Raw genomic sequence first — 27,111 nt, forward strand, 5'->3', positions numbered from 1 at the left:
AGATTTCAAGCAAAAAATAATGTAACTTTATTTTAAAAGGGTGGTCTAAAAGAAAAATTAAATAAACACTAAAACCAAAGGTTTTTTCTTTTTGCCCTAAACAATATTATTTACTGTTAATTCCCAACATTCACAAAATATAAACACTGGTGCTCTACATACTTTCAAAGGATCACAATTAAGAAACAGGCAAAATTATTTCTTTAAATAATAAATTGGTATTTATTCTGAAATATGGAAGTTAAATACTGATGAAATAAACCAAATTCCAAGATACTACTCCCTAATAGGCTGAGCAGTGGGGAAGCATGCCAGTTTCTTTGAGAAATACCTCAAAATATTTTAGTATTCAGTTGGCTCAACTATTCTGGTTGTCTTTAAAAGCCACTTAAATTAATTATGATAAAGAGAAAAATAATTCCCAAACACACACTAAATTTCATGGGCATAAAGTGAAGGAGGGAAACCCCAAAACAGATATAAGCAAGAAGAACCTGTTACAGAGTATGGGAAGGCACCTACCTCATGCACTAGAGCAAGTGAAGTCTGCTTGAAACTTCGCCCTCTATTGGCCATCAGTCTATTCAATGGTTTGCCATCTTTACTCTGATACATTGAAATATCATAACAAAATAGCATACCACCTTAAAAGAAAAATAAAAAATAAAAACATTGCTTATGGAAAAACTCATTAATTAGGTTCTCAGTAATCCATATTCAATCAATCTGTATAGAGAGATTTAGAAATTAAAAGAATATGCTAAGCAAATTATGATTTTTAACTATGAATAAAAAAAAAGAAGAGCTATAAGAAGTTACCATATTGAAACAATCACTTACTGACAAGCCTTATTCATTTGTAAATAAATGAGAAAATTTCAAATCATGTCTTATTTTAAATTTTGTGAACTGTTACTTCTAGAAATTCTATTAAGCTTTTCTTTAAAAACAAACTTCAATGAAAGCGAAATGCTTGTGCATGTCAGTCTTTGTGAACTCCTGATAATATGGGTTCCTTTAGTTTCTACCCATAAGTGGACTAGTTTTCCCTCATACCTGCACTCACATACATTCACTCTCCCTTTTTTCCTCCCTTTTCTAACATACTTTGGGGAATTTTTGCAACTATGTTCATGGAAGAGACTGGCCTTTACTATTCTCTTCTTCTACTTGGTATCAAGATTATGCTGATCTCAATCAAGAATGGTCTCTTTTTTTTTTTTTTTCTCTGTTGAAGTTTATAAAGACCACTGTTATTTCTCCCTTAATTTTTTTGAGGACTTCACCAAGGAAGCCATCTGCACCTAGGTTTTCATCGTGGGAAAGTTGTTACAGATTCAATTTCTTTAATACATATCAAACTATTCATATAGTCTATTTCTCCTTCTGTCAGTTTTGCAAAGTTTTATATTTTGAGGAATTTCTACATCTCATCTAAACTGTGAAATTCATTGGCTAAAAGTTCTCCAAAATATTCTTTAATGTTTTGAATGCTGTAGGGCCTGAAGTAATGTCTCCTTTGTTGTTCCTGATATAGGTGATCTATATTTCTCTATTTTTTTGTACAGCCTTACAACAGCTTTATCAATTTTCTTAAACTTTATTTTTTTTAAACTAGCAGCGTTTTTTATTTATTTATTTTTAATTTTTATTTATTTTTGGCTGTGTTGGGTCTTCATTGTTGTGCGTGGGCTTTCTCTAGTTGTGGTGCGTGGGCTTCTCATTGCAGTGGCTTCTCTTATTGTGGAGCAAGGACTCTAGGTGCATGGGCTTCAGTAGTTGCAGCACACAGGCTCAGTAGTTGTGGCACGTGGGCTCTAGGGCCCGTGGGCTTCAGTACTTGTGGCACACGGGCTCAGTAGTCATGGCTCGCAGGCTCAGTAGTTGTGGCGCACGGGCTTAGTTGCTCCGTGGCGTGTGGGGTCTTCCCGGACCAGGGATTGAACCCGTGTCCCCTGCACTGACAGGCAGATTCTTAACCACTTCGCCACCAGGGAAGTCCTCGTTAAACTTTTCAAAGAATCACCTTTGGCTTTGCTTATTTTCTTTATTTCCTGTGTTTCCTATTGCATTGATTTTTATTCCTATCTTTATTATTCCTTCCTTTATCATTTCCTTACATTTAATTTGCTGTTCTTCTCCAAGTTTCTTGAAATAGAAGTTTAAATTATAATTGTTTTCCTTTCTTCTTTTTTCAGTATATGCATTAAGGGTATAAATTTCCTACTAACACTGTTTTTTTTTTTACAGGTAAAGCAGATAATTTTTAATGACATGGGTGAACTTGAAAATGGAAATTATAAGACTTCAAAAGATTTTCTTTTTCCCCACCACCACCACCCCCGACCTCCACTTTCCCTCCTTGGTGTCCATACGTTTGTTCTCTACTTCTGTTTCTATTTCTGCCTTGCAAACTGGTTCATCTGTGCCATTTTTCTAGATTCCACATATATGCGTTAATATACGATATTTGTTTTTCTCTTTCTGACTTCACTCTGTATGACAGTCTCTAGGTCCATCCATGTCTATACAAATGACCCAATTTCGTTCCCTTTTATGGCTGAGTAATATTCCATTGTATATACGTACCACATCTTCTTTATCCATTCATCTGTCAATGGACATTTAGGTTGCTTTCATGACCTGGCTATTGTAAACAGTGCTGCAATGAACATTGGGGTGTATGTGTCTTTTTGAATTATGGTTTTCTCTGGGTATATGCCCAGTAGTGGGATTGCTGGGTCATATGGTAATTCTATTTTTAGTTTTTTAAGGAACCTCCATACTGTTCACCATAGTGGCTGTATCAATTTACATTCCCACCAACAGTGCAAGAGTGTTCCCTTTTCTCCACACCCTCTCCAGCATTTGTTGTTTGTAGATTTTCTGATGATGCCCATTCTAACTGGTGTGAGGTGATACCTCATTGCAGTTTTGATTTGCATTTCTCTAATAATTAGAGATGTTGAGGAGCTTTTCATGTGCCTCTTGGCCATCTGTATGTCTTCTTTGGAGAAATGTCTATTTAGGTTTTCTGCCTATTTTTGGATTGGGTTGTTTGTTTTTTTAATATTGAGCTGCATGAGCTTTTTATATATTTTGGAGATTAACCCTTTGTCCGTTGATTCGTTTGCAAATATTTTCTCCCATTCTGAGGGTTGTCTTTTCATCTTGTTTATAGTTCCTTTGCTGTGCAAAAGCTTTTAAGTTACATTAGGTCCCATTTGTTTATTTTTGTTTTATATCCAGTACTCTAGGAGGTGGGTCAAAAAAGATCTTGCTGTGATTTATGTCAAGGAGTGTTCTTCCTATGTTTTCCTCTAAGAGTTTTATAGTGTCCGGTATTATACTTAGGTCTTTAATCCATTTTGAGTTTATTTTTTGTGTATGGTGTTAGGGAGTGTTCTAATTTAATTCTTTTATATGTAGCTGTCCAGTTTTTACAGCACCACTTATTGAAGAGACTGTCTTTTCTCCACTGTATATGTTTGCCTCCTTTGTCATAGATTAGTTGACCATAGGTGTGTGGGTTTATCTCTGGGCTTTCTATCCTGTTCCATTGATCTATATTTCTGTTTTTGTGCCAGTACCATACTGTCTTGATCACTGTAGCTTTGTAGTATAGTCTGAAGTCACAGAGTCTGATTCCTCCAGTTCCATTTTTTTCCCTCAAGATTGCTTTGGCTATTCGGGGTCTTTTGTGTCTCCATACAAATTTTAAGATTTTTTGTTCTAGTTCTGTAAAAAATGCCATTAGTAATTTGATAGGGATTGCGTTGAATCTGTAGATTGCTTTGGGTAGTATAGTCATTTTCACAATATTGATTCTTCCAATCCAAGAACATGGTATATTTCTCCATTTGTTTGTGTCATCTTTGATTTCTCTCATCAGTGTCTTATAGTTTTCTGAGTACAGGTTTTTTACCTCCTTCAGTAGGTTTATTCCTAGGTATTTTATTCTTTTTGTTGTAATGGTGAATGGGATTGTTACCTTAATTTCTCTTTCTGATCTTTCATTGTTAGTGTATAGGAATGCTAGAGATTTCTGTGCATTAATTTTGTATCCTGCAACTTTACCAAATTCATTGATTAGTTCTAGTAGTTTTCTGGTGGCATCCTTAGGATTATCTATGTACAATACATGTCATCTGCAAACAGTGACAGTTTTACTTCTTCTTTTCCAATTTGGATTCCTGTTATTTCTTTTTCTTCTCTGATTGCCGTGGCTAGGACTTCCAAAACTATGTTGAACAATAGTGGCAAGAGTGGACATCCTTGTTGTGTTCCTAATCTTAGAGGAAATGTTTTCAGTTTTTCACCATTGAGAATGATGTTTGCTGTGGGTTTGCTGTGGGTTTGCTGTATATGTCCTTTATTATGTTCAGGTAGGTTCCCTCTATGCCCACTTTCTGGAGAGTTTTTATCACCTACTAACACTGTTTTAGCTGCATCCCACAAGTTGTAATTTGGCATATTTTCATTATCATTCAGTTCAAAATATTTTCTGATTTCCATTTTGATTTGTTTCTTTGATCCATGGATGATTTATAAGTGTACTGTTCAATTTCCAGGCGAGTGGAGAAATTCTAGTTATCTTTTTGTTATTTAGTTTAGCTTAATCCTATTGTTTTCAGAGGACAGACTCAATGACTTCAATATCTTGAAATTTGTTGAAATGTATGGTCTGCCATATAACCATTTTGATAAGTTTCCAATGTACAGTTAAAAAGCATACAAATTCTATCACTATAAGATACAATGTTCCATATGTCACTTAAGTGAAGTTTGTTCATAGTATTATTCATATATTTTGTGAACTTGATTTTTTTGTCTGCTTGTTCATCACACCACTGAAAAAGCTGTCTAAGGGTTTCCCGCTATTATTGTGCATTTGTCTATTTAGTTAGTTCTGATAATTTTTGTCATATAGTTTGAAACTCTGTTATTTTGGCACATTGATTAGAATTGTGATACTTTTCTAATGGACTGACTTCTTTATCTCCATGAAATATTCCCTTCATTTCTAGCTTCTTCCTTTTTCATATGTCTAGCACTTTTTCACTGGACAGTATATGAAAGAACCACAGAAATTCTAAATGATATTATTTTTTTAATCAGAGGATTTTCTCCTCTGTTAGGCAGACAGAGTGAAGGACAGATCATCTCAGGTGAATGAGGGATTTAACTGAGTTAGGCTTGACTATAGCTTTGGTAAATCTCAGTCTACCTCTGGTTCAACCCTGTTCCTAAGGCATGCCTCCTCAAGATTTTCAACTGACAGTCTAATCGGTCTTTGACTCTTCAATACAGAAAGATTATGGGAGATTCAGAGATTTGGATCTGTCCTCAGAAGTTTTCAGTTTAGCTTTTAACTTCCCACAAAGCTGCAAAATTAGACAAATATCTTAAGGGAGAAACAGGCTGTGTGTTTGAAGGGTCTCAAGTCCCCAGTCTTGTCACTCAGGTTACCACATAAATGTCATGATCTCTGTTGGCTTCTCTGCCTCCTGCACCAGCCTCTTGTTAAGGTCAAGCCTGAATTTCAGCCTCTATCTGAGGCCAAAATTACTAAGTGCATCCAGGTGAAAAGAGCTGTAGATCTCAGTATCAATTCACTACTTGTGTGCTTTGTTTTCAGGCCCATTCTCCTAGCCAGTCTTTGTTTCCTAAGCACCACAAGACTGGAGATTTCACTGCCTCTCAGAAGCATCAGCCTAGTTCTTTAACCTTCATTGCAAACTCAAAAGTCACCAAATTGCTTATGAGGAAAATCTGCAGTTTGTCACCTGTACTAGAATCTTCAGAGAAACATAACCAACAGGATATATATAGGTACAGATATGTAGATAAGCAAGAGGAGACTTATTATGGGAATTGACTCCCAAGATTTTTGAGGCTGAGAAGTCCCATGATCTGCTGTCTGCAAACTAGAGAACCAGGAAAGCCTGTGGTGCAATTCAGTCTGAGTCAGAAAGCCCAAGAACCAGGAACACCAATGTCCAAAGGCAGGAGGAGATGGATCTCCCAGCTCAAGCAAAGAGAGCAAAGTCACCCTTCCTCTACCTTTTTGTTCTATTCAGGTCTTCAATGGATTGGATGTTGCCCACCCACACTGCTCAGGGTGATCTTCTTTACTCAGTCTACTGATTCAAAGGCTAACCTCTTCTGGAAACACACTCAGACATAATACTTACCAGTTATCTGAGCATCACTTAGCCCAATGAAGATGACACATAAAATTAATCATCACATCAGCCTAGTCCCATGAAACCACTAAAAGCTTTACTGGTTTCTCTATCCTCCAACAGGCCTCTTCCTGGGCCAATACCCAATCCCAGCCCACAACCAGAATCAGTGAATATCTCCCATGGGGTAGGGGCCGGGGGGTGGGACAGGTCCATAGGGAACAATCTAAAATGTTCTCTCCATTCCGTAATTTCAGTCTATTCTTTGTTTTATCTATGTCTTTTTTTCTACAGTTCTCTGATGGCTTTAAAATGTGATTCATTTTTGTAATTTATCCAGCTGTGTCTAGACGTTAGCAGCAGCAGCAATGCCTTTCCATGCCCTATTATACCCTACTTGGAAGAGAAACTTAAATCACCACATTAAAACCCTGTACCTTGATACTATGTATTGTGCTTACCCGCAAGGCCAGGTTTCAAACCTGGTTGCTTGTTTGTTTCATACATTTTCAACATAAAATTGGGGATTCCTGCTACAGTCTTTCCTTGATCTAAGCGAGCACCTCCTTTTAATGCAGAGTGATACACCCCACGGGGCATATTCACCATTTCTTGCTTCACAAGTGATGTAAAAAATTCCTCCAAAGCTGAAAGAAATAAAAGGAGACCAAAAGTAAAGTGAATATAGTATGCTAGAAGAGAAACATTCATTCTTAACTCATACACACACACACCAACAACAACAACTTAGCTATATTTCAGGTAAAATTTCACACAGTAAAAAAACAATTCTTGATTCCCAGCCCTTTTTTAGTCTTCCCCAAACCAGAATATGGCACCCAGTTACTCAAGCTTAAAAACTTAGTCATTCTTAATTCCTCTCTTTCTCACACTCCTTATATGTAGCAAGTCCTTGTAGATCTACCTTTAAAAATATATCTCAAATCCATCCGTTTCTCTCCATTTTCACTGCTACTTGCCCAGTCATTACCTTCTCTCTTCCTCATCTGGATAAATTTTAAAACTAGTTCTTGATTTCTTCTCCTCATGACCACTCCTCTAAACCATCCTCTACCCAGAAAGAAGCTAGAGTTTTATGTCATTTCCTTCCCTAACATCTTTCAATGCTTTTTCACTGTACATAGAATAACGTCAAGACATCTGACAGTGATCAAGGCTTTCTATGACCTAGCCCCTGACTCTCCCTGTGACCTCATCTCTACCACCCACCTTCCTTCCTAGCTGTGTTAAAGACACACTTCCACACATGGCCTTTTTCCATTCCTCAATAACACAAAGTTCATATCTAAGTCAAGGCCACTGCACTTGCCATTCCTTCCACCTGGAACACACTAATCCCCAATGTCCACCTGACTGGCTCCTTCCTGTCATTTAGATATTTTCAGAGAGGCCCTTTATGACTATCCATCATTCTGCAGTAATATCAGTACACTTATTTTAAAAGATTAATTCACTATTTCTTTGTTTGTGTTCCTTCTAATTAAGCCCAAGCTCTTTATTGCTTGACATCTTCACTTATTATAAGGTAATGCAGTAATGTGGGATCAGAAGACAATAGGGTATCCAAACAAAATACCTGATTAGCACTATAGGTTTATATTCAAGTGTTATTTTCCTAAGGACCACTAGAGGTTGCCCGATGCAGAAATAAAAACAACAAAAATTAAAGCTAAACAAACCATATGGAAAACAAAAAAGGAAACTACCACAGGTGCCTCTTATTATAGGAACAAAGAGCAAGAGTCTGCCTACCTAAACTAGAATTTCATTCTGAATAGGTCTAAAAGTCTCCTTTAAATGACCACGATTAAATTAAAGGCAGAAGTACTCACTGGAACATGTATTATGTACCCAGTTCTGTCATTCCTATATAGAACTTTCCTAGGTGCAACAAAGCTTCTCTATTCAAAGCCCAGAGAACACCTGTGTAGTATGTTTTCCATGTACCCCTCCAGATCCACCCTCTCAAGCCTACTCTGTGCCCTGGAAGAATAACCTTTCACAACTGCATCATCAGACTCCCTTGTCCTCTGGCTTTCAGTTGGCTTCATCCAGTGGGAGACACTGGCAGGAGATCACAGGGTGAAAACAGAGGTGAGGGCAAGTACTCCCCAGACACCCTCGTGCAGGACTGCTCCAGGTCGTCTGCATCCCTCTTTTGAAGGGCCTTGCTCCACACTCAGGAGCTTCTTACGACACAGAAACTCTCTCTTATTCTCCTAACTGCTCCCTTCCCTTCCCTCTTCAGGCTGAGGGACATTAACCATTCTTAGATGATTCACCATCGCTTGTGAATTTCCTTTAACCTTGACAACACACCTTTAAGCAGTCCCTTTATTAAACTCTCAATTACTCCCTCTGAATTTCCTGCAAAGACCCTGATCAACACATCATCTAAATGAAAAGTGTGCGTAATATCCAACTGCAGGTCATACATTTCAATTCCTGTATGTACATGCAAATGTATGACTGCTTCAAGCTTGGGAGGAATATAGACTTTTCAGAATGGACCTAAGAATCATGCATTTGTGAGGAAAGAATTTCATGCTTTCTCAGAAGACATCCTATTCTGGTAAAAGCTGATACATGTCAAGAGATTAAGTACACATCTGCACGAAGACTAACCCAGGAATGAAAATTTGTCTACTTGTCAAGCTCTTCAGAGAATTAAGGATTATCAAATAATTCCAGCCCTGAGAGTAGTTTAAATGAAAGTAAAATACCATGAATGCAAACGCCCAAGAGGACTTTGAACTCTAAGGTTATTCTGGGATACAGGAGGAACTTTGGATAACTCACGGCTTTTTTCTTCCTTGGACTTTTTAACTGCAGGGGAGGTCCTAGACTCTGAAGAGCCTTCAGGTAGGAAGTGGGGATGAACAGGAGAAAGAAAAAGGGAACAAGTCCTTAAGGCTTGTTCTAGACATCAGCAGAAAAGAAAAGGTGAATTCTGTCTAAGTTGCACCATTCAGTTTTCTCTAATGAAAGGAGGCAGGATTTGGGACAGGAGCTTTGTCTAGCAAGAAATACTAGTGTATACTTGGCTGAATTCCTTAGGAATCTCCATGTGGGATGAAACCAAGGATAAAAACTTCTAACATTACAGGCTACTGAGATTATGACTGAGAAGATAAAGATGACATTTCTTGTGTTTATTGAACTTAATTTTCAGAAATTAAATTTTTACATCCATGAACATTCAGGGTAGATTTGGGACAGAATACGGTAATAGACGCATGCTTGGGAAAATGTTGGCTACTATTGAATTAGAATAATTAGGTATAATTAGAATAATTTTTTAAAATGTCAAGGTCCTGTACGCTTTATATCAAAGCTGAACGACCATACAAGTTAATCTATTTTTTAAAAGCATTAATGTATAGCTCTCAAATACTGGTACCACCATTTCTTTAGGAAGAATATATTTCTAATGATGAAACTACCCAGGAAATTTCTGAAGATCCTAATGATCTTTTCACTTACCTTATATAAATAAGCTAAAGAACCATTTGAATCAGTGACTTAAAGTCCCACTGCAAATTTGCCTTGTAGAATAAATTTAACTTTTGAGGTGAATTTAAATTTTTCAGTGAAAATGGTTGTTTAAACTAGTTTTCCAGTTTATTTTTACTTGAGTCTAATATTTTTCAGTGTGTTTTGAACACCATACTACCTCAAGCAGTCCCTATAAGACACATAGAAAATAAGTATTTAAGATTAAAGTAAGCTATAATATGTGTACATCACAAAAGAGCACAATTAATCAGACAGTTAAAATCACTAAAAAAATGCTAGCTTCCCTGACACAAAATAGGAGTCACCTGGTAAAACGGAAGGAGCAGTGAGTGACAACAGTTTGAGATAGCAAGAACCAGGAATGGAAAGATCCACGTCCTTTTCATCACCCTCCTCGTCTTCATCTAGGTCATCAGGAATTTGGATTTCTGGTCTTATCTGAAATGATAGAGAAGGCGATACTAAAATATTATGTAAAATCTTTTCCTTGTCCTTTAAAAAATTAAGTTAGACTCATTGCTCTACAATGTCAAAAGACCATTAAAATTAATTTTAAAAATCTATTCAGGGCTTCCCTGGTGGCGCAGTGGTTAAGAATCTGCCTGCCAATGCAGGGGACACGGGTTCGAGCCCTGGTCTGGGAAGATCCCACATGCCGTGGAGCAACTAAGCCCGTGAGCCACAATTACTGAGCCTGCGCGTCTGGAGCCTGTGCTCCTCAACGGGAGAGGCCGCGACGGTGAGAGGCCCGCACACTGCGATGAAGAGTGGCCCCCGCTCGCCACAACTGGAGAAAGCCCTCACACAGAAACGAAGACCCAACACAGCCAAAAATAAATATAAATAAATTTATAAAAAAAAAAAAAAAAACTATTCATTTTCAGATTAACTAAATGGTAAACTCTAATCATCTTATTAGATACACTCCCAGATCCATGTAAAGAACTAATGGTAATATAGTAAGAAAATCGCCATAAACCAGCCTAAGCAATGATTACTATAGAAAACTAATAAAATTTTTACACCATCTGACAATAAAATGCAAACACACATTCAATATATTGAACTTCCGTAGTTTATAATTAAATATTTGCCTTGTCTGAATACATTTTTTTAAAATTTGTGATTTCAGCCATATTTCTATGACAAAGCTTAAAGTCTTCTAGTAGAATATACATAGTAGAGATCAGGAAGACACAGAATGCTTTAGTTGACTTTTTTTTTTAGACTCGGCAGTTTGTTGCTATAGAATATAAAAACACTAAAATCTGCAGTTGGTAGCTATACTTTATAGTGTCTAATTTGCCATTTGAAGATTTTGTGGTTACTCTGTGATTAGTTAGGTTTATTTGAACCAAAAATTAAAAATGTAAAATGATTACCAGTATTGTAGTTTCCACAAGCTATAACTGTCAAGCAATTAATTAAATTTTTAATACTTTCAATGACACACCATGATAATGCCCACATGGAGATAATTAAGCATTAGGGGAGGAAATCAAAATACATAAATGTGGTTGCTATAACCATAAAGTGCCAGAATCCAGTCATTACCATTAGCCTGGCTCCCGGAGTTATTTTTAGAAATAATTAACAATTCCTGCAGACTGCCTTTTTCATAGGTCCCCAAAGCACTGTTCCGTTTAGGAACTGCACTGAGTCAGGATTCTTGCAGGGGAATAAAAGCAAACAGAGATAAAATGTTTCTCAAGTATAATAACCTCAACTCCGACGAAGCCTTTCAATCATAACTAGCGTTCTTTTCACTAGTGAAGGAGTGAAAGCAACCTGACCACCAACCACTTTCCAAGACAAGATTTAATTCTGATTCAGTCTTGAGGATCTAATTCTCAGAGGACTGAGCCAGCCATAATTACAGAGATAAATAACAATGATGCATGCTCCGCAGAGGGCATGCCTGCATTTGTTGATATCAGCGCACACCAGAGAAACCCTGGCAACTTTGCAAACCTTTTGGTTCTGACAAGCAGGGTTTTCTGAGTGTCTCTGGTCTGTGTATATACTTGGAATTTGCCACGTTTGGTATCATCAAGAGGTATCTTAGAGATTTTAACTAGTCCTAGTTGCCTAAAATGTTTCAAAAAAAGGAGTTGGTTCTGGGTCTGTTTACCTTGCTTCCTGACTTTTTACACATCATAGTACAAATTGAAAATAATATTTGAACAGCATATGGGGGGAAACAGACAACAATGCTTACAGCTGGAGACTACATGAATAACACCAGATACCACACCAGAGCATCAGAGCACTGGGAAGCTCTGCTGCATGTCATATTCACAAGTGATAGGAGACTCGGGGAGGTGGAAGCCAGCGGTAAACACTGAAGCTAACATGAAAACTCATAGGGATGGTGAGGATGTGGAGAAATCAGAACGCTCACACACTGCTGGTGGGAAGGTAAAACGGTGCAGCCCCTTTGGAAAACAGTTTGGCAGTTTCTCAAAAAGTGAAATGCAGAGTTACTGTATGGCCCAGCAATTCCACTCCCAGGTATATGACCAAGAGAAGTGAAAACAAATGATCACACAAAACTTGCACACGAATGTGAATACATTAGTTGTTAATAGCAAAAATGGAAGCAACTCAAATGTCCATGAGCATATAAACAAAATACGGCACACCTACACAATGGAATATTATTCAATCATAAAATGGTATGAAGTGCAGATATGTGTTCCACATGAATGAACTTTGGAAACATTATGCTAAGTGAAGGAAGCCAGTCACAAAAGAACACATGCTATATAATTTCATTATAGGAAAGGTTCAGGACAGGTAAATTTACAAAGACAGAAAGTAGATTAAAGGTTGCTTAGCGCTGGGGGGAAAGAAAGGGGTAATGGGGATTGATTGCTAATAAGACGATCTAAAATTAGATTGTGGCAGCTCTGTGATTAGTTGCACAGTTCTCTGAATACACTAAAACCACTTGAATTGCATGCTCTAAATGGGTGAATTGTATGGAATGCGGATTATATCTCAGTAAAGTTATTTAAACACAAAGGAAGGAGAAAGGGAGGAAGGGAGGCGATAGGAAAGAGAGGAAAGGGGAGGGGAGAGTGTGGGTTGGACGAGGGGCAGCAGAAGAGGCAGCGGCACAAGCGGAAGCATAGGAAATAGAGGCGGAAGCTGCCACCACCTTCAGAGGGACCTCAGCTGGTGGATGAACTAGGCCAAATGACCAATGCTCCCAATTCCAGAATTATGTAGTATAAAAGGAATCTGATCTTTTTTGCACACATTTTAGCCTATCCAGTTTAACTGCTCAATGAGTCACAGCACCCAGGCCATCACTATTTCCAAGCACCACTAAAGAAGACCTACTAGGTTGGGGATTTAAAAAAAAAAGATCCGTTCATCCATCTTAAGTTGTCTAATTTTGCATTCACATAACTGCACCCCTATATTAATTTATCTGCTGTGTGATAAACAACATATGTCTGCATCTTACATACACATATATGTGAACAAAGACACTAGAGATGTACTGTAATTTTTTTTTATTTAATTTTATTTATTTATTTTTGGCTGCGTTGGGTCTTCGTTGCTGCTCATGGGCTTTCTCTAGTTGCGGTGAGCAGGGGCTACTCTTCGTTGTAGTGCGTGGACTTCTCATTGCCATGGCTTCTCTTGCTGCGGAGCATGGGCTCTAGGCACATGGGCTCAGTAGTTGTGGCTCACGGCCTCTAGAGCACAGGCTCAGTAGTTGTGGCGCACGGGCTTAGTTGCTCCACGGCATGTGGGATCTTCCAGGACCAGGGCTAGAACCCATGTCCCTGCGTTGGCAGGCGGATTCTTAACCACTGCGCCGCCAGGGAAGCCCCAATGTACTGTAATTTAAGTATAGATGATATACTCTGCCTACTTATAATGGAATGATTACACCTTCAATTTTGTTTCTTCAAAGGTGAGCTGATTCTCCTGAACCAAGTAGCACTTACTGTTAGACTTTGGTTTCATGGCATTTCCCTACTCCTCTGCTCATCTCTTAAAGAAGTATTTGTTCCAGCTTCCCTATGCTAGTCCCAATCTTTTCCCTTGGTTTGTATGCAACAAGCGAATAAGATCAACATGAGTACAACTAAGGAAAATCAAGGGAAGTCATATGAAAAAATACTTGTTAAAATTATAAAATGTTGCTAACTATATTACATTAGCTACTCAAACATCCCGGAAAAAACTGTCTATTTAGAACACACACACACACACACACACACACACATGCATGCACATACACACACCAACTATACCCTTCCAATTATAGCTAAGCTTTGTTGAAGAAACTTAAAGGGAGAGCCAAATATAAAATGATAAATTACTTTTAAAATCTGCTTTAAGTTGAATATTGGAAAGCTTATCCTACAAAATGCCTTACTTACTACATTTTCTGAGCCAGATAACCTTTCAACCACGCTTCTGTGTGTGCAACCTAAGAAAATCTAGGAGTTTGTGTATAAGCAGAGGATTTATTTGGAACTCGTTAAGTATCTGCATAAATTCATTTAAAAAGAGAAACAGCTTCTGATGAAAGCAATGACATTCGCTTAAATCAAAGCGAAACAGGTTACACCACATTAATACCAACCCAAGGTGCATAATAAGTTCTTTTATATTACTCGCTTCTCAAATTAACTCCAGAAATCAACAACACAATCTATCTTAAGAGCTCTATAATAAAAAGTTTAATTTTTAAGCAGCCAAGTATTTTTTAAAGAACCCAAGTCAGAGAGAAGAGTCAACCTAAATGTTTATCCATTACTGACTGTTTTACCAGAAAAACAATTCTTTATAGTTTTTTTGGTTTGTTTTTCTGTTTTGTTTCATTTTGGGGGTGTCAGGGGCACTAAAGAAGGCAAAGGAGAAGGATAAATAGCTAAAAAGACAAAGAAATACAAACTAAAGGGGAAAAATCATTCGTGTCTATTTTTTAACACTGAAATCAACAGGTCCTCAAAGAAGCCCCCCAAAAATTTTTTGACCAACTTTAGACTTGCATGTTTCAAGTGATTAACAGTAATATTTTTACAAACCAACAAACACATGGATTCATTCACCGGCCTTATTTCCATAGTGTAGTGGTTATCACGTTCACCTCACACATGGTTTCATTCAACATTCCCAGCTCATAAGACAGCCTAGCACTTAGTATATGTCCAATAAATAATCACTAAACCAATGCAAGTGTTAAGTGTCTATCATCAACAATCCCACAAAACTTCCTAATAACAAACCAGTGACAAGAAAGATGAGTTAATGAATCTGCTATTCAAATCCCTGACTCACATGATACCTCGTTCAGCTCTACTCTCCATTGACATTTTCCATCTTACCTTAGATGGTACTGTTTCGTTTAACCCTAAATCTTCCTTCTGATGTCTGTCACTCCTTTAATGCCTTCTGTTTTACCAGCCTGTTAGCTTTCTTTCAACAAGTTTCACAGTTTAAGTTGATGCGGCAATGAACAAGAAATCTTTAATAAATTTAAAGGTGTACTTACAAAAGTAGTTGAATTATAATCCACAAAAGTAACCATGTGGATAATATCTTTTTAAAAAATTTTTCTTTTTAAAAAACTGTATCTTTTTAAAAAAAAATTTCTACTTGAAATTCACCGTATGTTCTGTTAAAAGATTATTTCACAAGTTTCCACAAATAGAAAAAGAGAACATGTACACCTTTCACTGGAAAGGTATACAAGTAGCCTTCAGTTTTGTGAGTAAACCAAACTGCCCTTGGTGCAGAGTGAGTAAACTCTGACAACAAGGAGGAATCTTAGATTTTAACTAGAGAAGTCCCTACCTGGCAGAGACTTTTGAAACAGTTGAAAGTATGCTTTTGTAGAAAGTGAGCCACAGTTTCACATCACGGCCACTATCTATAAAACAGAGGTGGGATCTGAATGGGTTGCACCCTTAGCCTTCAGGGACTTGTTTGGAATATGAACATACTGACCATTTTCTGGACTTTCAGTTCTTAGATATTCAAACAGCCAAACTGAAAATCAGTAATTAATAAAAAGAAGAAGAACAATGCATGGTGTGGTCTTGGAAGTAATGATTCTCCATGCGGAGGAAGGTCCTCTATATCAGAAACTGGGGGTTGAAGTGGGGTAGACTCTTTTAAACCATATGTCCTCTCATCTTAATCTCAGTTAAGAATATCCACGGTAGTGAACCTCTGTTACATATGAGAGGGAATCACATCCTAGAAGGGGGTTAGGGCAGAAAAAAGGCTGAAGAGCATGGCTAAAATAAGTCTTAGAGACTTCCTTTACAGCTCTTCACGCTCTGCTGGTGAAAACCCAAGCATATATAGTACATCATTGCCCTTTATGTTGGAAAGTATAAAGAGCTATTTATGGTTACTCAGGGATCAGAGGATATAGAAGAGTTAGATTAAGAAAGTATCTAATATTTGACTGCGTACAGCACTTAGCTGAGTAATAACTCTAACAAACACAACCAGAAACTAAACATAACCCTCAAGTAGGATAAAATAGAAACATAACAATATTTAAAGAGGTAGAGACTAAACAGTCAAGAGTATATGGGAGTTATTTAATAAAAGTTATCATTCCAGCTGGAATGTTTCAGTAATAATAGCTAAAAATAAAGGTAATCATTATGTTGTGATCTAAATTACCAATTGCTTATTTAAAATAATATAGGGACTTCCCTGGTGGTTCAGTGGTTAGGACTCTGCACTCCCAGTGCAGGGGGTCAGGGTTCGATCCCTGGTCAGGGAACTAGATCCCGCATGCGTGCCACAACTAAGAACCCATGTGCCACTACAAAGATCCCACACGCGGCAATGAAGATCCCACATGCTGCAACTAAGACCCAGTGCAGCCAAAAATATATATATATATGTATATATATAAAATAAGAAAAAGCATCTCTCCAGATAGTGTAGCTAATCTATTGGTAGGAGTTTACATACCAAATTTACGTGTAATTTTTTCCTTTTTCTTTACCTTTCTCTTTTTTTCAGAAGCTATGGGTACTGCTAGTCACCATGGTGTAGTCTGAAATTCCATCTTTTTAAATTTTACGAGTCATAGGACATCTTTTGTTAAGGCTTCCTGTTTGTGATAACTGCACAACAAGCTGGCCGATCTGTCTTCGAGTTCTCAGTGACACGGGAAATCCTGCCTCACTTAGGATTTGGTTTTACAAGAGCCTATCTTCAGTCCCTCCAATTCGATTCAATAAACAGAAGTTTGCCTGGTTCCTACTGGCATCTAATCTCTGTATAAGCTCAACCCAGAAGAAAAAGTCAACCCATTTTAATGCCTGAGGATCCCAAGAAATTCACAACAAAACTTGCCACTTCACCTCAAGGACAGATTCTGGGTAATGTTACGCATAACTTCTTCTAACACAATGTCTTCCTTACACTCTAACGGCATTAAATAACCATTTGTATGCCTTTGAATTAGCAGTAACACTAAATGTGAAATCATACACTTAGGGACTTCCCTGGTGGCGCAGTGATTAAGTATCTGCCTGCCAATGCAGGGGACATGGGTTCGAGCCCTGGTCCAGGAAGATCCCACATGCTGTGGAGCAACAAAGCCCATGCGCCACAACTAGTGAGCCTGCACTCTAGAGCCCGCGAGCCACAACTACTGAGCCCTCGTGCCTAGAGCCCGTGCTCCGCCACAGGAGAAACCGCCACAATGAGAAGCCCCGTGCACTGTAACGAAGAGCAGCCCACGCTCGCTACAACTAGAGAAAGCCTGCGCACAGCAATAAGGACTCAATGCGGCCATTAAATAAATAAATAAATAAATAAATTTTTTTAAAAAAGAAAGCAATCATACACTTAACTCCTTAATATAACGTGATAATTTAAAGCTGGTTATATACTAGGTAGGTAGTAGAAAAGGTTGTATGTTTTCAGTTTAGTCTAAAAACTAAGATAATATCACACAGTGTATTAACCCTTAAAAGACAGTGATACTTTCTTCATCCAGTTCTCTGGGACTAACCTATATATCGTTTCAAAGTAAAGAATAAATAGCAGATTTTTTTCAGACGGCACTTCAATTCTGTATCACAAATAAAGATCTCTGGCTGCCCAGGTGGTAGAAAACCTTACTCTGTGCAGGCCGTGCTTGGATGTGAAGTTCCAGACGGTGCACTAACTGGGTAAGGTGGTTCCTATAGTGACAGAGACGTTGCCCTGGGCACAGGGCAATGCAGTCATACACCGAGTCACCTTATAGAGATTTCATTTTCACCTTCCATCTGCTTCAGTTCATTATCTATGAAGTCTAAGACCTCTACAATCTACTACAGATGAAACAAATTATAGATATAAATTCTTATCTTTTATGGACAACATATCTAGAGTTACAGGTAAGAATTCCCTAAGCGGGGGATATAAGTAAAGTTATAAAACGTAGCAGTAAAGAGATACCGGTAAGAAAGCAGAAAAACCTACCTTTTCAGGCAGATGAAGAATGGTGTGCTCCCTGGCACCAAAGTGTGACAGAGATTTATATGCAGCATTTGCTACAACTGGGTCCTAGATAGAGTAAAAGTAAGATAAACAAAAGAAACAACATATATTAAACATCAACTCTGGAGGCAGAAAGAAAATCTTCCCTGACCAACCTCAAAGTTCTATAGTCAGTGCTTTGGAAATGGTATTCAAGCCTTGCTTAGTACGTCCCAATTAAAAATAGAGAGAAAACAGCACTGGACAGAGGCATCAGAAAAACCACATTTCTATCCTAGTTGGGACATTAAACATAAAATAACTCCTAATTGCTCAGGTCCCCATGAGGTGGTACGGTTTAGCGGAAGGAGTACGAGGGTATAGAGTTTGATAGGCCTGGAACTGGACTCTGAGTGTCCGGCTACTGCCCGGGAGAGCTGGCCTTCTGGAATCTAAGCTTTCTCACTCATGAGCCAGGTGGAACATCACCAACACCCTCTGCTCTATATCCCTTGATTGGAAATGACATTCGAAAACTGGAGAGTATACATGCTACTATATATAAAATAGATAACTAATAAGGACCTACTGTACAGCACAGGGAACTCTACTCAGTACTCTGTAAGGGCCTATATGGGAAAAGAATCTAAAAAAGAGTGGCTATATGTATATGTATAACTGAGTCACTTTGCTGTACACCTGAAACTAACACAACATCGTAAATCAGCTATACTCCGATAAAAATTTTTTAAAAACCAAAAACAAACAAACAAACAAAAAGTGGAGCGGACTTTCTGTTTGATGTGCTTATCGGTGGGGGAGGGGCAAAGCAGGAAAGAGGAAGGACCTTTAAAAGGAGAGACAATGGCAACAGTCCCTCTTCATATCTGTCAGTGCCACAAAGTAACAAGTGCATTTTATGGTGACAATGTATTAACTGGCATAAATTAAGAATACTTTTTAAAACCTAAATTTATTAATAGTCACAATTCTTTTAAAATCAAGAAGGCATCATTTCAAGGGAGTTATATTTTTCTCCTAAGAGTCTTATTTCACAGTTCTTTCCCCAGCTTGGCTCTGTTTCACTGACGCCCTTGTGACAGTACCTTGTTTTGAGTGTGGTTCCAGAGGAAGCTGAGGACTTGAACTTTAAAATTCTGAAAAATCAACAAACAACAGAATAAAATTTTAAGACAAAGATAAAATTGAGAGTAAACAATCTGAAGTAGCAAATGTGGAAATTAAATCTCTTTAAAAATTATACCACTAGTAACTGAGTTAATCTGTACTTATCCATCAATTCATAAAATGAAAATACTCAGAAACAGCCTCACCCTCTAAACATATGGATATGCTAAACGAGGTGAGATTTTAAGATTATTAAATTTAGAAACCTAACCATTTCTTACTGACCTCTCAAGTCTTAGTACAAATGTCACTCTCCTTTTTCATGCCTCTATTCCTAACCCCCTACCCAGAAGAGAGCTCTCCCTTCTCTAAGCAGCCATATGGCACATGGCACAATTTAGCATCTAATGAGATTATCTGTGTATGTGGTCAACTCCCTACTAGCTTGTACACTCCTTAAAGCAGTGGCTGTCTTTCTCATTTCAAAGGCCAGTATATAAAGAATATAAAGCCCAGTTCCTCAAATGACAAATATTTAATAAATAATTGAGCATAAAAAGCCATTTGTCTTCCAACACTCAATGTCTTCTTAATTTCAGCCACATCTAGCTTCTTGCCCTGCTAAATCATATGAGGTTCTTCTATACCTCCTTGTGTTTGCATATTCTCTTAAAAACATCAATGAAAAGCAACATTTTATTAATTCTTCACGATCCTAGTCTAATAGCACCAACTAAATAAGGTTTCCTTAGATTTCTCCTAAGAATGCTTGTCACTTCCACCACCACACTCTCGTAGCCCTTTGAGTAACTGTACTCATCAAATGTTATTATAATTATTATTGCTTATGTCTATATTCTTTACCAACTTTTGAGCTTTCAGAAGGCAGGGACTGACAACATGGTATAATGGAAAAATATAGCCTTGGAGCCAGAAAGTCCTGGGTTTAGAAAACAGCTTTCACTTAGAAACTACAGTGTTGGTTCAGTTACTTGTCTTGCATGTAGCAGATACTCAATAAATATTTGTTTAATGAATGGATAGACCTCTCAAAACCTCAGATTCTTTTGTTATAAAATGAAAAATAATAACTTCCTATCAGATATTAGAACTAATTGATATAAAGTAACTGGAAGAGTGCTGGGGAATGTAATAACTACTTAAAATAGTGTCTATTATTGTTTATTAGTATCTCTAAGGCCTAGCACAGTTCTTATAAATATATTCTGAGTCAATGAATGAATTATCAAGCACTTTTCAAAGCAATTCAGAAAATATGCAAATTGAAACATGGACTCTATTTTCAACAAGCTTATATTTTAATGGAGAAAATATATGTATACATATACCTGTAGTATAAAATAGAAATAAATGTTCTTAAGACAGTATAGATAAAGAACTTTGGGAGCAATAGACTCCTGTTGAAGAAAAATTCTCAAAGGATGGGATAACTTAAACCAATTCTTTATTTCCTAAAATAGACTTTAAAAGTAGCGGTGAAAAAGAAAGTAATTCTAGACAGAGAGAACAACATGAACAAAGGAAAAGCAATAGAAAAATTTGGAAGCGGAGAAGGAATCTACAATGGTTTGGTTTTCCTGGAGTGCAGGAGGCAGAAAAACAGAATGAGGCCAATTCTAAAAGACCTTATTGGCTCCATATAAAGAAACTGGACTTCACTTTTGGTAAATACAAGGCATTTGAGGTGACTAGGGATAGCAATGACCTAAGAAATGTTTTGGGAAAACTATATTCAATTCGGGCTTACATACAAATAAACTCTAAGCAGTTAATAGAAAACAAATTATTTAAACACACACAGGAAGAGAAAGGAGGAGGGAGGGAGAAAGGAAGGGAAGGAGGGAGAAAGTGGGGGAGGTGGGGAGAAAGGGAGAGACAGAGAGAGAGAGAGAGAGAGCGACAGATTGGAGAGGGGTCTTCTCTACGTTTCTTTACTTCTGCTGCCAAGTGGGCTCTGGTCACTGAAGAAATCTCCCAACTAGGAGGAAACTGATGGATAAAATGGTCCCAAAGCCATCTATCTGAACAACAGAGGAATCCTAATGTTATTATAAGCATGAAGATAAACCAAAATAAAATGTCACTGAAAAGGAATGTAAAATTTGAAGGAAAAAAATAGTCCAAAAGACAACTTACAGCTTACCAATGTAAGCAAACATAAAAAACACACAAGTCACTTCATAAATTCAATGTAATAAAAACTGAAAGTACAAGCAATACAAAGGTATATGAGTTCAGCCCTTGAAGACAGAAAATAAATATACATATCACTGCATACAAAGTCCTTATTTTGTGTTTTAGTCTGGGCTCCTTATCGGTAGCCTGGCAGACTTTCTGACAACATAGGTTATGTACCCACGAACAGTGGCCATAAAAAAGACTGTTGGTGAACTATATACTCTAGGAGTCTCGAATTGATTCTTTTTTTAATACCCCAAAACAAAAGCCCAAATGTGAGAATAAACTCACAATATCCTGTATTGGTTCATTCATTCATTCAACAACTAGGTTCTGAATATACATTATGTACCATGCTAGGTATTGTGTCCTTGGTAAGGACAAATTTGACTTTATTCACTGTGTAGTATTTAGAATGATTAGAAGAAGTATTATCCTACAATCCTGTCTTATCATGTGATCTAAAACAAGTAAGGGACTATTCTTGGAATCCTACAGAGGGTCAGTTTATCAAAGTCTGTGAAGCACTAAATCAAACTAAAGGTTCACCAAGACTTCAAGTGGAAATCAATTGAGGCTCTTTGAAGGAAAAGTCAATAAAAAGGTGAGCTTGAAAGGGGATATGGCTACAAAAGTGGAGATATAAATGAATCTGCCACCCTCTCATTTCATTCAAAGAAGAGATAAGAAAGAAAATGTTAAACAGAAATACGTCAATCTTATAGCAAAACATCTTCCACCAAGTGTTTCAATTCATTACAATGACAAACACTGCCTAGTTCATAAAATTATTTTCCTCTCCTAGGACAGGTTGATTTTACAATTGCCTTCATTGAAGAGTATGCATGAAAAGCAAAGCTATATATAGAAAATGTAAACTAACACGTAAAAAATCAAATCTCTATGCCTAAGCTAGAAAAAAACCACAAATGACACTATGCCTATACTACTGAGAAGTCTGCCCTGCCTTACTAAAGCCTTTGTAACACTTTTTAGAATTTAAAACACCAACAAAATGCATTTAAACTGTTGGCCTCATGAATTCTATTATTTTAGAAACACTATTTTAACATATGGGCTTTTAAAAATCTTGACTATACTTTCATAATAAAAACTTGGCATCCTTCACATAAATAAATCTCAAAGACAGAGGACTGATAAGGGTGGATATCCTCCTACTCCTAGGAGTCCATAAAGATATCAACATGTTCACAGAACAAAAAGTGCTAAATGATTTTTGGCAAACAAAAGATTACGAATATTTTTTTCCAAAAGTTATGATAAAGCACATGTCTTCCCAATGTAGAAACAGACAATTTACTGAGCTCTGAATGCATACCTCATATTCAGCTGTATTGACTGTTAAGGAAGGAACCAGAGAAAACAGTTCACTGAGGGTCTTCAAAATGAGAGGTCTCATGTCACAACTCAGCTTTGGAGAGAGAGCATTCCAAGTGGAGCGAATACAAACCACCTGTGAAGCAAATACAAAAGTCAATGCCTAACAAAATCCCAGCTCATATGACTCCGTTAGTAAAGAGTACTGTCTTTCATTATAAGGAAACTTAAGAACAAGAACACTCCTAGCAGTTAAGATCTGATAAATCATCACCCCTCAAAAGAAATTATTTAAACTAATATAAACTGTTGTTGAAGAAGATCCAGCCTGCCTCACACAACTGCTTTTTTACTTAATTTTGGTTAACCAAAGAAGCAAAGCTTTGTCGCTCTCCCTCATGCACAAATACACACAAAATTCACTCCAGGTTAGCTACAAACATTGTTGAATAGCCATTCTCTGAAACCAAGAAGGGTAAGATAATGCTAGAACATTTCTAAATCCAGGTATTCACAGTTCTCATAGTTTTCCAGTCTTGCTGAAACTGTATCACCACTCAGAAAATTGGGATGTTAGCATACATAAATCAAACACTCTCACATCATCTTACAAACTTCTAAATGAGGTAGGTGAATAATTTTATTATTTAAAATAATAAACAGTTTCTAAAAAATAAACAGTTTCTAAAAAATAAACAGTTTCTAAAAAATAAACAGTTTCTAAAAAAAAAAAAAAAAAAAAAAAAAAAAAAAAATAATAACTTAAGACTTTGTTTAAAAAGTCATTTCAGATTTTTAAGAGGCTGTTAAATGCTAAAATAAAACTAACAAAAATGTTATTGTTAGCTTGACCCAATTCCCTTAAACCAAGTATTCTTAAGCCATTTCAAGATCTGGTTTTAAGGATATTCAAATATCTTCTTAAGTTCAATTCCAACTACAATGGATGATTTCTTCACTTACAGATATTTGATTAAAATTTTAAAACTCAGGCAGGAAGAGTGGCAACACAGATCAATCAGATAGAGTTTAACAAGGATTAATCTTTCTAAACCACTACAATCTCTTCTCTGAAGCTTCAATTAACACACACAATTTATCTTCATCTACAAACATAAATTATTTAGGAAACACTACATGAGTTAACAAGTGAAAAGATGTCAAAGATAAATGAATAATATATATTTAAAGACACAGATTAAGGAGAGACTCAAAGAAAACAGCAGAAAGAGTATCTCAGAAAACTTGGATTCAGTGCTTTTGCTCTTATTTTCCACTTTCTGTGAAACAACAGAAGAATGTTCTTTGACTTGGGATCCACTACAAATTTGGATTCCACTAGCATTCACTAAGGGCAGTACTGTCAGGCATGACAGTAGGTACATTTATACAAAGTAGCTCTAATATTACAAATCATCAGTATTTGAAATAAAAAAGAAACCAATTCTTTAAGAGCTATCAATTCAACATCGAGTATATACCCAGAGTGGTATACAGCACTAAGAGGAACAATAAAATACAAAACATAATCTAACCCTTCAAAGAATTTACCACCGTATCAGAAAGGAAGAGAAATGTCTGTAATTCTAAATCATTGGGAAACAAAAGGTGCATGATTAGATTTTGAACTATTTTCAACAGAAAACAGTTTCGGGAGGAAAGCTATTTCAGTGGGTGGGAGTCATTACAGTATCAGGAGGCAAAAAGTCTAGAGATGGGACTTGAAGAAGGAATGGAAAGAAATCAGGCAGACATCCCAGAAGGAAATGGAAAGCATAAGTCAAACACAAATAAAGCAAGCTGTAGACATAAAAAGCACGAGTCCTGGTGAAGCAAGGCTGATGGATCAAAGAGTACCTAGAATACCAAAGCAGTTTGGATCAGAATCAAAAGCAAAAGGAAGCCTCCAGAGATTTCTGAGTTGGGGAATAAACTAAATTCAAATACTATTTTTGAAAGATTCTTCTGATAGTCTTATAGCCAAACTCAAAGCAGTCATGAACCTCTCTAATTCCTATTTGTCAGCAGTCCCTAACATAAAGAGCCTCAAAAGTTTTCCAAAAATCGTATGCTCAATATACACACTAATTATCCACGCTTTCTCCTCACTTTAAGTTTCTAATTCCAACCTACGTTGTTTCAAGACAGTTCAAATCTCAATTCTACAATTAACTTTTCTCTTACAATTCAGGCCCTCACTTTATCCCTTCCTTTCCTCTAACTTCCAGCACTTAAAACTCTGTACTACCCAACTTAGCATTTAATTCCATACTGCCTGGTATTGTTCACTATTTTTGTGAATATAAATTGTCTTCTCAAGTAGATATTAAGTTCTGTAAAGACAATGACCACATCTTACAGTTCTCAACCACCGCCCCCAGCCCCTCACCTACCACAGTAATAACTATATCAGATTATCGGTAGTTATCAACTACTGATGGTACTGGAGCCTGAGGAATGGTAAATCTGAGATAGAGAATAAAAGAATTAAAAGGACTTGGAGAATGAAGTGAGATGATTTGGGCCTAGAGACCTGGGTGAATAAAAAGCAACATAATTAAATGGAGGGGAAACCGGAAGAAGGAGCACCTTTGCAGGAGATGGGGGATGGATATGTTTAATTGGAGCGGATGGAAAGACATCTAGAAAGAAATATCGTGCAGGCACGAGGGAAAAAGGACTGTAGCTCAGATGTAATGTCTGCTAACAACAGCTTTGTCATTCAAACATTTCTGTAAATCAAAATACCAGGAGGAAGTATGGTCTCATACATGTTCTGATGCACTTTGCAGATCAACAAAAAAGATCTCTGGCCACCAATTATGGGAGTACAAAAGGGGCTTGCCCTGTCCATGGATGGTGGGTGGGGAGTGAGGCTATATCCTCTAAGTATTTTCAAAGGTTTACTTATTTTTTAAAAAGTCTTCTTCCTAGAAAGTTTGAAAACTAGTGCCTGAAATGGTACTCTACATGTGGAATATGAGAAGATATTCCAGAATCCCAGCCAGGAATTGTGCCTTAAATGTAAGCAAGGTATACCTGCAGGGAATATACGTCAATCCAGGCTTGCCTATACATAATCAGGAGCAGGGAAGCCTCTAACAAAGAAGGCTGCTTCCTTTGACCTTCCCAACCATGGGCTATTCTTGACTAGGTCTTAGAGATCTTCCAGCCCTGAGGGCTTTGGATTCAACCTATTACTATCTTGCTATGTCCATCTCCTAGACCCCTGTGGATTTGATCCACCAGCCTGTTGACCTGTGCAATTTGTCATATTATATCAGATTAGTCAAGCCCATGTTCCTGGTCTTTACTGGCTTGTTTCAGCTCTACTGTTTATTACCCAATGACTTGTCTGTTTTCAAAAAATAGACTGATTTCTGGCTCCAACAACATGATGGGCCATACTTGAAATGACTGATAAAGAAGAAAATTCTTTTATATGTAGCTGAGCCGAACAGGAAAAATGGAGGTGGGGTTAATTACCCAGTGCCAGAAACAAAGAGGGAAATACCTGCATTGTGGTATTGAAAGGAAGTTGTCAGTTTCCATAACCTAATAGCTTGAGTTTAAATGTCCACATGGTAAGAGGAGATACTGCCTTTATCCTATAGATGGAAGGGAGTCGGAACTGAGACCCCCACATAAAACCAGCACCCTTGAAGGGCTGCACCCTAGTGTAATGGTTGGACTAGAAACCAATGAGCTGAGAAATTAACAAAAAATGGCAGTGAGCTGGGGGCACCTGGACCACTCTCAAAAAGCACTCCCATAATACATAACCCAAATGATTTGCACAGAAAATAAAATCAAATAAGCCACACTAAAAATAAGTTTATATGTCTATACATTATGATATGACTGTTTAAAACCAAAGGCAAAGAGACAATCTTCAGAGATAAACGGGAGAAAATACAGGCTATCTACAAAGGAGCAATTTAGAGTAATAAACTTTTCAAAATTAACAAGACCAAAAGACAGTGCAATAAGATCTTAAAAGTGCTAACAGCCTACAATACTAAATCCACAGGAAACTATCAGCCTACAATACTAAATCCACAATTCAACAGTATCAGCCTACAATACTAAATCCTATGATACTAAGTCCACAGAAACTATCAGCCTACAACACTATCAGCCTACAATACTAAATCCACAATTCAACAGTAAGGGCAAAACAAGCAAAAACAAATAAAATAGAAGGAAAACTATCAGCCTACCATACTAAGTCCACGATTCAACAGTAAGGGCAAAACAAGCA

The 27,111-nt window shown here is 37.2% G+C and overlaps 1 protein-coding gene across 2 annotated transcripts in view; it reads right to left on the reverse strand.

Moving 5' to 3' along the window:
* The window catches only part of FOCAD (focadhesin), a 311,371-nt gene that overhangs the window by 95,567 nt on the left and 188,693 nt on the right, over positions 1-27,111 (reverse strand). For both annotated transcript variants that reach the window (XM_059924644.1, XM_059924643.1), the window contains 6 exons: positions 22,852-22,986; positions 19,292-19,342; positions 18,189-18,272; positions 10,028-10,160; positions 6,647-6,832; positions 523-644 (listed from right to left, as the gene is read on the reverse strand). In XM_059924644.1, the coding sequence (XP_059780627.1) occupies positions 523-644; positions 6,647-6,832; positions 10,028-10,160; positions 18,189-18,272; positions 19,292-19,342; positions 22,852-22,986 (711 nt within the window). The remainder of the gene's footprint in view (positions 1-522; positions 645-6,646; positions 6,833-10,027; positions 10,161-18,188; positions 18,273-19,291; positions 19,343-22,851; positions 22,987-27,111) is intronic.

Source organism: Balaenoptera ricei, chromosome 6 (genome assembly GCF_028023285.1).
Source record: "Balaenoptera ricei isolate mBalRic1 chromosome 6, mBalRic1.hap2, whole genome shotgun sequence".
NCBI lineage: Eukaryota > Metazoa > Chordata > Mammalia > Artiodactyla > Balaenopteridae > Balaenoptera > Balaenoptera ricei.